Source organism: Belonocnema kinseyi, chromosome 3 (genome assembly GCF_010883055.1).
Source record: "Belonocnema kinseyi isolate 2016_QV_RU_SX_M_011 chromosome 3, B_treatae_v1, whole genome shotgun sequence".
Taxonomy (NCBI): Eukaryota; Metazoa; Arthropoda; class Insecta; order Hymenoptera; family Cynipidae; genus Belonocnema; species Belonocnema kinseyi.
Window position 1 is genome coordinate 123265017 of NC_046659.1, and position 12012 is coordinate 123277028.

At 28.4% G+C, this 12012-nt stretch overlaps 1 protein-coding gene across 4 annotated transcripts in view; it reads right to left on the bottom strand.

The window, feature by feature from the left end:
- The window catches only part of LOC117170299 (chromodomain-helicase-DNA-binding protein 1), a 55344-nt gene that overhangs the window by 20388 nt on the left and 22944 nt on the right, over positions 1 to 12012 (bottom strand). For 3 of the 4 annotated variants that reach the window (XM_033356973.1, XM_033356975.1, XM_033356972.1), the window contains 4 exons: positions 8094 to 9890; positions 2457 to 2691; positions 2316 to 2354; positions 8 to 127 (listed from right to left, as the gene is read on the bottom strand). In XM_033356973.1, the coding sequence (XP_033212864.1) occupies positions 8 to 127; positions 2316 to 2354; positions 2457 to 2691; positions 8094 to 9890 (2191 nt within the window). The remainder of the gene's footprint in view (positions 1 to 7; positions 128 to 2315; positions 2355 to 2456; positions 2692 to 8093; positions 9891 to 12012) is intronic. The other variant, XM_033356974.1, reaches the window with a different exon arrangement.

The window sequence follows — 12012 nt, forward strand, 5'->3', positions numbered from 1 at the left end:
AATTTACTTTCTCAATCTTTGGCTTGGGTTTCTTGTTTTCGTCTGCAGAACTATCATTGTCCTCTACTATCTCCTTTGTAATAGCTTTGGTGACATCTTTAGTCTTTCTTGGTTTTCTAGTTCGCGTCTGTAAATTGTTAATCGGTAAAATTAGAATAAAAAAAAAAAAATTGATTCAAACCTACTTCAACATTGATAGAGTCGATATCTAGTGAGTTCGTGTGAGTTGTGCTTGACATTAAAAAAAAAAAAACAGTGCGCAACATGAATTATTTAATTGTAATATTTGTGTCACACTGGCTGCATTATTTTCAAACGAGGTGAACTTGCTGAGGACTCGCGGATTTTGTCAAGTGCATTATCAGGGTGGCGATTCGGCGGTCGATTCCAAATTTACGTTCAATTTTCAGCTTTCCCAGTCAATTTTTTCAATTTTCCCGTTCAATTAAAAGTAAAATATTCAGATTTACCGCAAAACTCAGACATTTATTTTAATTATCACGGCAGAGTGAAAAATGTCAAAATAACTGAATTTTGAAACAAATACTTGAATTTTTCACTAGAAAATATCAATTTTCAAGGAAAATGCAAAATTTAAATTTTCAGTTAGAAAAATTAGTTGGACTAGTTGAATTTTAAGCCAAAAAGATTAATTTTCAACTAAAATCGTGAAGATTCAAATGAAATACTTGAACTTTAAACCATAAAGGTGAACTTTTCAACAAGAAGATGAATTTCTACCAAAAAAGACGAATTTTCAACTGAAAAAGATCATTTTTCAACTAAAAATTGAATTATGAGTCAAAAAATGGATGTTCAGCCAAAGAAATGAGTTTTTAATTAATATTATGAATTAAAAAAGAAATGTTTGTCGAAAGAGTTCAATTTTTAACCAAGTAGTTATTTCCAACCTAAAAAAATGAATTTTCAACTAAGATTATGAATATTTTACTGGAACACTTGAATTTTTAACCGACAAGAATAATTATTAGACAAGAAGATTAACTTTCAAAGATAAAGATAATTTCCAATATTCGAATGAAGTAAGTTGAATTTTCAGTTACAAAAATTTCATTAAAAAAAAACTAACTTAAAAAAAAAGTTACATTTCCAAGAAAATCGATCTAAAATAGTAAATCTTTGACTAGTTCAGTTGAATTTCAAACCAAAAAGATCAATTTTGAACTAAAATAATGAATATTTAAATGAATTCATTTTTACAGAAGTTTAATTTTTAAACAAGTAATTTTATTTACAACCTAAAAGATGAATTTTCAACTAAAATGATTAATATTTAACTAGAATACTTGAATTTTTAACCAACATGAACAATTTTTAGACAAGACGATTGACTTTCAAAGAAAAAGATAATTTTTTATTTTAAAAAACCGATGTTTTAAGAAAATACGTGTTTTCAACAATATAGATGAATTTTCTATTAAAAAGGCAAGTCTTCATTCAAATTGTTGAATTTAGATCAATTTTCAAGTAAAAATGGAACAGTTTAATTTTCAGTTAAAGAAATTAATTTGCACCTAAACTGATGAATTTTCAACTAAAAATGATGAATCTTCAAATCGGATAGTTGAAATTTTTTTGAAAAAGAGAAATTTTCTACCATAAAGATTAATTTTCTATAGAAAAGACGAACTTTCCATAAAGTACATAAATTTTCAAGAAAATAGTTGAAATTTCATTTAAAAAGATAAATTTTTAATTTAAGATCGAACAGAAATCTTTTTTCTAATTCAAAAATTTTGTATCATAAAAAAGCATGAAAAAAATTTACAATTAAAAAACTGACTACCAAACAACCTTAATTTTCTGCTTTCACTTGAAAATCTAATTCTTTCAAAAAAAAAACACGTATTTTCAGCAAAATAGTTAAATTGTCTACAGGAATAGTTACATTTTCAATCAGACATGAACTTTCAATTAAAATTATGAATCTTAAAAAAAAAAAAAAAAATACATTAATTTTTAATAAATAAGTTTAACTTTTAATCAAGTAGTTGAATTTTTAAATAAATAAATGATAAAGTAGAAATCACTTTTCTAAATTGACCAAAATTATTTAAATAATGAAAACTATAATTTTACTGCTATCAGAAGCAAATTTTCAGTAATTCCTGGGTTTCCCGGTCAAGTCGCCACTCTGATTATTAGTATTTCAATATCAATACAATAATTTGGTGTATACTTGACGAGAAATATTTGTTTAACAAATGGGTACAGTGTTTTAAATAATTATATCGAGTACATGGGCTACGATAAGGTGCAAAAGGTGGGATAAGGTGAGAGGCATCAGGAATTACCTTGGAGAGGGATTCAACTTGTGGAATGAGGACGTAACCCTGTTGAAAAGTAATGATTATTCAGAAAACTCGAAAGTATAAAAGAATTGTATAAACTAATAATTTTACGAGGCTCGATTAAGTTTAAAGGAAGATCCTTACCACTCCCAATTTTTGATCAATTTGCTTTTTCACGACTTTCAAAAGATATTCTCCTCTAGTACTAATTCGTTTCCACTGTGATTTGCTACCATTTGCTTGCAACTTTTCGCTAAGTTTCAGACTCGCATCTGCTTTAATCGCTTCCCAAGATCCCATTCCGTGTACATAGATTCCTCTCAGCAATCTCGAATCATCCTCGATTGTCCATTCGCATTCGAGATTTGCTGGTTTCACCCTGTAAAATATTATTATTAATAAGAGGGTGTCCAGAAATTCTTAGTAACGAATTTCAAGGTCTCTTCCAGGTTTTCCAGGTCTCCTTTTTTTTTTTTACTCCAAATAATGAAATAACCGTTTATTGTAGGTTTCAAAAACGAACTATTTCACTTTTTATTGGCCAACATTTTTTAAAGAAAACGTAAATCCTTGAAGTCTGTGAATTAATTGAGATTTTTTGAAGTAATTAAAATCTTTGTGAAATCTTGAAATTTCTGTGACATCTTTTGGGGTATTTTTAAATTTTTGCAATATATTTGAAACCCTTGAGATATGAAATCTTTTAGAATTTTTTTTTTTAATATTGTTTGAAATTTGTATGAAATCTTTGAAATATTTTCCAATCTTTGAAATCTAGTATACTCTACCCTTTAAAGAAATCTTTGAAATTTTTGCGAAATCTTTATGAAATCTTTTGTATTCATTTGAATTTATGAAAATAATTTTAATGTGTAAAATCTTTTGAAATCTTATTAATACGGTTTACTATCAAATATTCGTGGATCTTTGAATTCTGGTGTAAACGCCTTTTTCAATTCTTTAAAATCCTGACAATCTTGATGAAATGTTCGAAACCTTTGGGAAATTCTTGTGATATTTGTAACATTTTTCTTAAATCTTTGTTTGTGAAAACTTTTTTATTCTTTGAAATCATTGAATAATGATTTTAAATCTTCGTGAAATCTTTTCAAATCTTCAAAAAATGTTTTAAGACCTTTTGCAATGGTTTCAAATCCTCGAAATGTTTTAAAATCTTCGATATCTGGTGTAATATACCCTTTTTGAAATATTTGGAATTGTTGTATTCTTTTGAAATCTGTATAAAATCTTTGTGAAGTCTTTCTAAAACCTTTTGTGTTCATTTTAAATTGTTAAAATATGTTTAATCTGTGTAAAATCTTTTGAAATCTTAAAAATCTGGTTTACTATACGTATTAAAAAAATCTTCGAATCCTTGAAATCTTTTGAAAGTATTAAAATCTTAGAAAATATTCAAAATCTTTGTGAAATCTTTCAAATATGTTGAACACGCCTTTTTTAAATCTTTGAAATCCTTGCATCCTTGATGCAAGATTTGATTGTGAAATGTTTTCTATTCGCTAAAATCATTAAATTATTTGAAATCTTCGTGAAATCTTTTCAAATCTTCAAAACGGTTTAACATTTTTTTTAAATTGTTTCAAACCTTTGAAATATGGAGTACTTTACCCTTTTTGAAATCTTTGAAATTCTTGTATTCATTTGAAATCATTAAAATATTTCTAATCTGTGTACATTCTTTTGAAACCTTAAAAATCTAGTTTACTATACCCTTTTTAAAGTCATTAAAATCCTTTATATCTTTGAAATATCGTGTACACGATTTTTCAAATATTTGAAACCCTTGCAATCTTGATGAAATGTTCGAAATTTTTGTTAAAATTGCTGTGAAATCTGTAAAATCTTTGTCGAATATTTTGAAATATTCGTACAATTTTTCTTAAATCTTTGTTTGTGAAATCTTTTTTCTTCGTTGAAATCATTGAATTATTTAAAATATTTTGAAATGTTTTTCAATCTTTGAAATCTGGTGTACTTTCCTTTTTTTAAATCTTTGAAATTCTTGTATTATTTAAAAATCTTTGTGAAATATTAATTTGTGTATAATCTTTTGTATGATCTTTCAATGACGATTTCAAATTCCCGGTCATTTCCTTGTTTTTCCGGTTAAGTTTTTCAATTTTATCGGTCAAATAAAACTAACATTCATATTTGCCGAAAAAACGCAAACATTCATTTTAATTCATGACGTTCATTTTAAACATCCTTTAACATAGCAGAGTGAAAAATTGCAAAATAAATGAATTTTCAAATAAAATTATCAATAATTAACTGGAACAGTTGAATTTTAAATCTAGAAGATGAATATTCAACTAAAATGATAAATATTTAACTAGAATACTTGAATTTTCAACGAGAAAGATGCATTTTTAAACAATAAGATTAATTTCCTACTAAAAAATACAATTTTTCAACAAATACATGATTTTTTAATGAGACAGTTGCATTATCAATTAAAGAAGACCAATATTCAAAACAAAGGTTGAAAACTGAAATGGTTATACTTTTAGTTAAAGAAAAAATTATAACCGAACTGATGAATCTTTACAGAATTTTTAACGAAATAGTTGATTTATCAATTAAAGAAGACAAATATTCAACCAAATAGTTGAAAAACGGAAATTACATTTTTAGTTAAAAAATATAAAATATTCAACCAACATTAATTTTTACTACAAAAAAAAACATAAATTGTCAACCAAAAATGAAATAATTGAGTTTTCAATCAATAATGAATCATTTTGCAACAAAAAATTGCATACTTGAAGTTTTAGTCCCAAAATAGTCAAAAAAAGTTATGAATGATAACTAAAGTTATGGAATATTCAACTGCAAAAAAGAAGAATTTTTAAACAACGAGATTAACTTTAAAATAAAAAGATCACTTTCTAATAAAAAATCTATTTTTTAACAAAATACGTAAATTTTTAACACAATATTTTAATTTAAATTAAAGAACACAGTTTTTCATGCAAATTATTAAATTGTAAACTAGAAACCATAATTTTTTAACCAAAAATCTAACAGTTAAATTTTCAGTTGGAAAAGTTAGTTTTCAATCTAACTGATGAATTTCGAAGTAAAATGATGAATCTTCAACTTGAATAGGTGAATTTTATACCTACCAAATAGATAAATTTTTAATCATAAAGATTAATTTTCTACAAAAAATACGAATTATTTACAAAGTACATACATTTTCAAACAAATACTTTAATTTTTGAATAAAAAAATATAAATTTTCATTTTAAAAAATCGAAGTCTTAATAAACAATAAAATAAACGGATTTTCAGCAAAATCATTAAATTTTCTGCTGAATTAGGGGAATTTTATACCTACAAAAAAGATGCTGGTTTAATCATAAAGATTAATTTTCTACAAAAAAGGAAGAATATTCCACAAAGTACATAAACTTTCAAACAAATAGTTTAATCTTTAAATAAAAAATATAAATTTTCAACCAAAAATAAAGCAGATGAATTTCCCGTTTACAATATAATTATTAATAAAAAAAGGATCTTCAACAAACCAGTTAGATTTTTTACTGGAATAGTTAAATTTGTAGTAAAAAAAAGTGATTTTCAACAACAAAGTAGTTACATTTTCAATCAGAGATGAATCCTCAAACAAAGAAATTAATTTTTAATAAACGAGTTAAACTTTTAGCCACAAACAGTATCTAATAAACAGTTATATGACACGCGACTGTAGATAAAGTGAAAATCACTTTTCTCAATTAATCAAAATTATAAAAATAATGAAAACTTGAATTTTACTGTATTCTGAAGTAAATTCCCGGTTTTTCACGGTGAAAAAAATTCCCGGTCAAATCGCCAACCTATTGCAATCTTTATGAAATGTTTTAAATCTTTGGGAAATTTTTGAAAGCTTTGAAACCCTTTAAATTTGTTGAAAGTTTTAAAAGCTTTGTGAAACTGTTCTGAAATATTTGAAATCTGGTGTACACGCCTTATTTAAATCTTTTTAAAAGGTTTAAAATCCTTGAAAATATTTTTAAATCATGGAAAACTGATTGATATCGAAATTATCAAATAATAATTTTTATAATTTGGAAGTTTAAAATCACCAAAAATTGTATATTTTAATATTCTATATTAATGAAGAAAAAATAGAAACTTTGTAGAATTATTCTTGAAAAATTTAAGGAAATTTTCAGGTTTTCAAGGTCGCTGGACACATTCTAAATTAGAACTGAGACACCTGTACAAGGTCAATGATATTTAAAAAAATCGAACACTAAATCTGAAAATTGTTTCTTTCGAAGTAATAAAAACTGAACTGTAAATGAAAGCACATAAAGTGAAACTCTTGAATTTTAAACTTTGAAAATCGAAGTTTCAATTTGTTTCATTCTAGAATTTTGTATTCAAATGATCAATAATTTACACGTAAAAAAGCGAAGCTACTAACACTTTTCAACTGAACAATTTTAACCTTAATGCAGTTAAACTGCCAAATTTGAAATTTTTAACTTTTATAAATTGTAGAGTTCAATGATTCAAATTCAGTTTCAAAAATGTAAAATAACGTTATTTTTAATGCTCTAAATTTAAGAATCGATCAATGAATTTATAAATCTTCAAAATTGTACAATTTCAAGCAATTCTAGATTCGAAATCCAGCTCAGAAGTGGTTAAAAATTGAAAATGTACTGCTAAAATCCCCCCTTTTTAATTAGTTTCGAAAAATTACTTGTTCAAATCCAGAATGTTATTTTTTTCGAAAACTCTCTATTTCAACCAATGGTAAGAGTTAGATTTTTTTGTAAAATTCCTTGTTTCAATTTAAAAATTAAATTTTATTCGAAAATACCTTGTTTCAACCCAGAATTATAATTGTTTCAAAAATTCATTTTTCCATTCAGAATTGTTATTCTTCTGGATAAATTCCAGTTCCAACTTAAAATTGAAACTCCCTGTTCCAATTCATAATTTTAATATTTTTCAAAAATATTCCGTTTGAACTTAGAAATGGAATTCATTCTTTTAAAAAAAATGTCCTGCTCCAGCTCGGAATTTATTTAAATTTTTTAATTTCCATTTCCAGAAATTTTTGGAAAAGTTGCATGTTCCAATTCAGAATTTTATTTCTTTTCGAACATTATTCGAGAATTATTCTTATTCTGGATAAATTTCAGTTCCAATATAAATTTGGAGGAAATTAGAAATTCCCTGTTCAAATTAAAAGTTAAATTATTTTCCTTTCCTAGGAAATGTTTTTTATTCTTCTGAAGTCTGTTAATATTCTTAAAAATTATTTCTTTCAAATCCTCTAAATATTTCTTGAAATTACTTGAATTTTTTTAACAATAAAAGGTGTTTAATTGTTATTGACACATTGAAATTCAACAATAACGTTATAATCTGGACATTCTAAAATTGCGACCTTATCCCGAATCGTCTTGTTCAATATATTATTATTTACTTTTAAAATCTTGAAGTAGAATTTCAATTTGAAAAAAAAGAAGATTTAAATTCACAGTTGATCAACTAATTCTAATTTTTCATTGTGAAAGGTTTTCGAATTACGCATTCTAAACTAAATGATCTCATAATTGAAAAAGATAAAAATTAAACAAATTATTTCAAAAGCGATTAAAATAGAAAGTTGAAAGGATATATTTTTTTTTCTAAAAATTTGTAAAATTTCCAGTCAAAAGAAAAATTCACTGTCATTTCTCGGTCCAGCGGCCACCCTTCTGCATCAACTACAATATGAAAAAAGCTAAATGTACGTACTTAATATCCAAGTGCCAATTTGCTCGTTGTTCGGCATCAGCTGGAAGAGCTTGGTCGAGTGGCTCGAGTTCTTTGACTGCAGCCGAGAGGGATTTCGCGTTCACCATAACACCGCCCATTTTGAAAGTTGGCCCACGTCCACGTTTGCGTCCAGGTCCCTTGGCGTCTTCATCAGCCTTCTGGTCTTTTGTCGACACAGTATTTTCATACTCGGTCAAGCACTCATCACACCTCGTTTTCAATTGTTCAGCCAAGAACTTAAGCTCGGGAACGGGCTTCTCTTGCAGCTCTGCATCAGCCGCAATGTCGTCTAGCCTCTTCCACGGGGCAGGAAACTTCTTGTAACTCTTGACGAATCTTCGTATTTCCACATCCGTGAAGCTCTTGACATTTTCACGAGGCGTCGCACGAGGTCTTCCTCTCTTCTTCGGCCGATCATCATCACTTCCATCTCCCTCACTTCCCGACTCGTCCCCTTCATCACTTTCCTCCTCCTCCTCTTCCTGCGCCTTTTTCCGCTTTCGACCTCTTCCATCTCTCTCATTTATTTGCTGCAGTGTCTTCCGACTACGTGGTGGCAGGTAAAGATCCTCCATCTCTTTCGACTTTTCCTGCTCTTCCACCTTTATCCTGAAATTCTCCGGGATGATTTCCGCCCAATCTCTACTCTCCTCCTCATTTTCATTAGCTTCTTTGATTGGCTCCGTCTCTTCCTCGAAGGCAGCAAAGCTGGCAACCTTAAAGGCCGAGAGCAGCTCATCACCAACTGTCGCCGGGGCTTCGTCTCGTGTTTCCGCTCGCCGCAAAATCTCGTCAATGTCGCAAGTTGGCTCCTCATCGCCATCTTCGTCGTCCTTGAACAATTCCTCGGCACCAAACTTGAGAATAGCATTCAGGTCTTCCTTGTTGAAGGGATTGTTGTTGGTGTTTGAACTCTTTTTATCCAGGACAGTCCTTCCCGTAGTGTCCATCCGCTGGATGACAAGATGATCAAGCACCATCTTTTGCTTCGCTCGCTCCACAATCTCTTCCTCGACCGAGTTTTTCGTCACAAGCCGATAAATGTTGACTTGATTCTTTTGACCGATACGGTGCGCTCTTGCCTGAGCCTGCAAGTCATTCTGCGGATTCCAGTCAGAGTCGAAAATAATGACAGTGTCTGCAGTCGCCAAATTTATTCCCAAGCCACCTGCCCTGGTCGAGAGTAGAAAGCAAAAGTCCGTAGACCCCTCGGCATTAAAGTGATCCAAGGCTTGCTTTCGCAATTCACCCTTGATGCTTCCATCTAGCCTCTGGAAGGGAAAGTGCCTTTTTTGCAGGTACTCGCTCAAAATGTCCAAGAGTCGGACCATTTGACTGAAGATCAAAACTCGGTGACCCGTTTCACGTAGACGCACCAGAAGCTTGTCCAAAAGTACCAGCTTGCCGGAGCCTCGAATGATTTGCTGCAAGTAGTCTTCGGTGCTCTCTCTATTGTCAATGTCAGATGGTTTCGTCAGGAACGCATGATTGCAACACTTTTTCAACTCAATCACAATGTTGAGGAATGTCGTGGTGGAACCCTTGTTGCCTTTTCGCAGAGCATTGTAATTCTTTGTGAGGATCCATTTGTAGTACTGCTTCTGCAGCGACGTCATTTCCACTCGCAGAATTTGCTCCACCTTGGCTGGAAGCGACTTTTCGACATCCTTTTTCACTCGGCGGAGAATAAAGGGCTCGAGTTGTTTGTGGAGTTTCGAGTATCCCTTTTGCGCCGCGTTGTCGTGCTCTTTTTCAAACTCTTCCCAAGAGGTGAATCTGAAAGAAATTTAATTTTAAATGAAGACCTCGTCGTGTAATGGAAATTACAAGAAACGAAAAGAAATAACTCTGGGTGTCTACTCTAATCTTGGACAAAAAAATTCTCTGAAAATTCCAGATTTTTACCTGGTATGTCAAGATTTTTTCAGATAGTATAATTTTTGGAATTACATAGCCAATCAAATATTTTGTACTTTTATAAACAATCGACTCAGAATATGTCTACAGTTTCGCGGGTTTATTATAATTAATCTGATTTACTCAGTTTCTAGAGATTCAATTCATATGTTTGATTTAGAAAGTTTTGGGCAAATTATACCACAAGATATTCTTCAATATATTAGCACCATTGATTCACTAAATAATGCTATAAACATAAGTAATCATTTCTTGAATTTTTCTCGAAAGTCCATGAATTTGAATAATAATTCAAACAAGTTATTATTTTCTGTTCTCATAAGCTATAGGTAAAATTAATGTGGATACTGTATTAAATTCAATTTAAAACACTGCAAATTCTTAACTTTAAAAGTAAAAATATTGTATTTATTAATTTTTAATCAAATTGTTGAATATTCAATTCAAATTGATCACTTTTTAACACAATAGTAAATATTTTGAACTGAAAAGGATCACTTTTCAACCAACAATTAAATAATTGAATTTGAAAAATTAATTTTCCACAAAAACAGAAAAAAAAATTTCAACTAAAGTGATGAATTTGCAACCATAATAGTGAATTTTCAACTAAAATCATGAATCTTCAACTGGATTAGATGAATTTTAGAACAAAAAGATGAACTTTTAGCAAGAAAGTTTAACTTTTAACTAAGTAGTTTTATTTTTAACAAAAAATATGGATTTTCAAACAAGAAGAAGAAATTTCTACAAAAGACGACTATTTTTCAACGAAACACATAAGTTTGTTAATAAATAGTTAAAATTTAAACTAAAAGAGATCAATTTTCAAACCAAAATGGAAAGGTCAATTTTTCAGTTAAAATAATTTTCAATTAAACTGATGAATATTCACCTAAAATAATTAATTATAATCAAAAAATATTAATTTTCTAGGAAAAAACGATTTCTCAACAGAATATATAAATTCTCAAATAAATACATAATGGAATTTTTAACTAAAAATGACCAATTTTTAACAAATTACGTAAATTTAAAATAAAAATGGTTGAATTTTGATCTAAAAAAAGATACATTTTCAATCAAACATGGAATGGTTACAGTTTCAGTCAAAAGAATTAATTCTCAACTAATCTAATGGATTTTTAACAAAAATAATAAAGCTTCAACTAAAAATGTTACTTTCCTACTGAAAAAGACTATTGCTCAACAAAATACATTAATTTTCAACCAAATAGTCAAATTTTCAACTAAAAATGATCAATTTTTAACTAAATAGTTCAATATTGAAATCAAAACGATCTGTTTTCAATCAAGAATGGAATAGTTAAATTTTCAGTTAAAAAAAATTAATTTTCCGCAAAATAAATGAAAACAAAGTAAATAATTTTTAACTTCAATTATCAATATTCAACTAGAATTGGTGAATTTTCAACCAAGCAGATTAATTTCAACCAAAAAAGATCAAGAAAAAAAACCAAAAATTGAATAGTTAAATTTTTAATTAAAAAAATTGATTTTCAAACAAAGAGATTACTTTTTAACTAAAATTATGGAATATTCAACTGTGGAGTAGTTAAATTATTAGTAAAAAAAATTTTTCCAGCCAAAAAAAAACGCACTTTCAACTAAAGAGATGAGTTTTTAATTAAAATTATGAATTTTCAACTAAACAAATTAATTTACAACAAGAGTTTAACTTTCAACCATGTAATTAAATTTTCAATTCCGCAAAAGACTAATTCTGAAATAAAAATTTAGTAGTTGATATTTCAACCAAAAAAGATTTTAATTTTTAATCAAACAAATTTTAATTCCAGAAATAACTTTTACATAAGTTGAATAATTACCAACTAAGAAAGATTTTTCAACCAACAAAAAGAGAAAGGGGGAGGGTCGGTAAGGCCGGTTTTTGGCCTAATTTATTTTTGGACCAAAAAATCTGAAAAAATCATGGTAGTATCTTATAAGTATCCCGAGT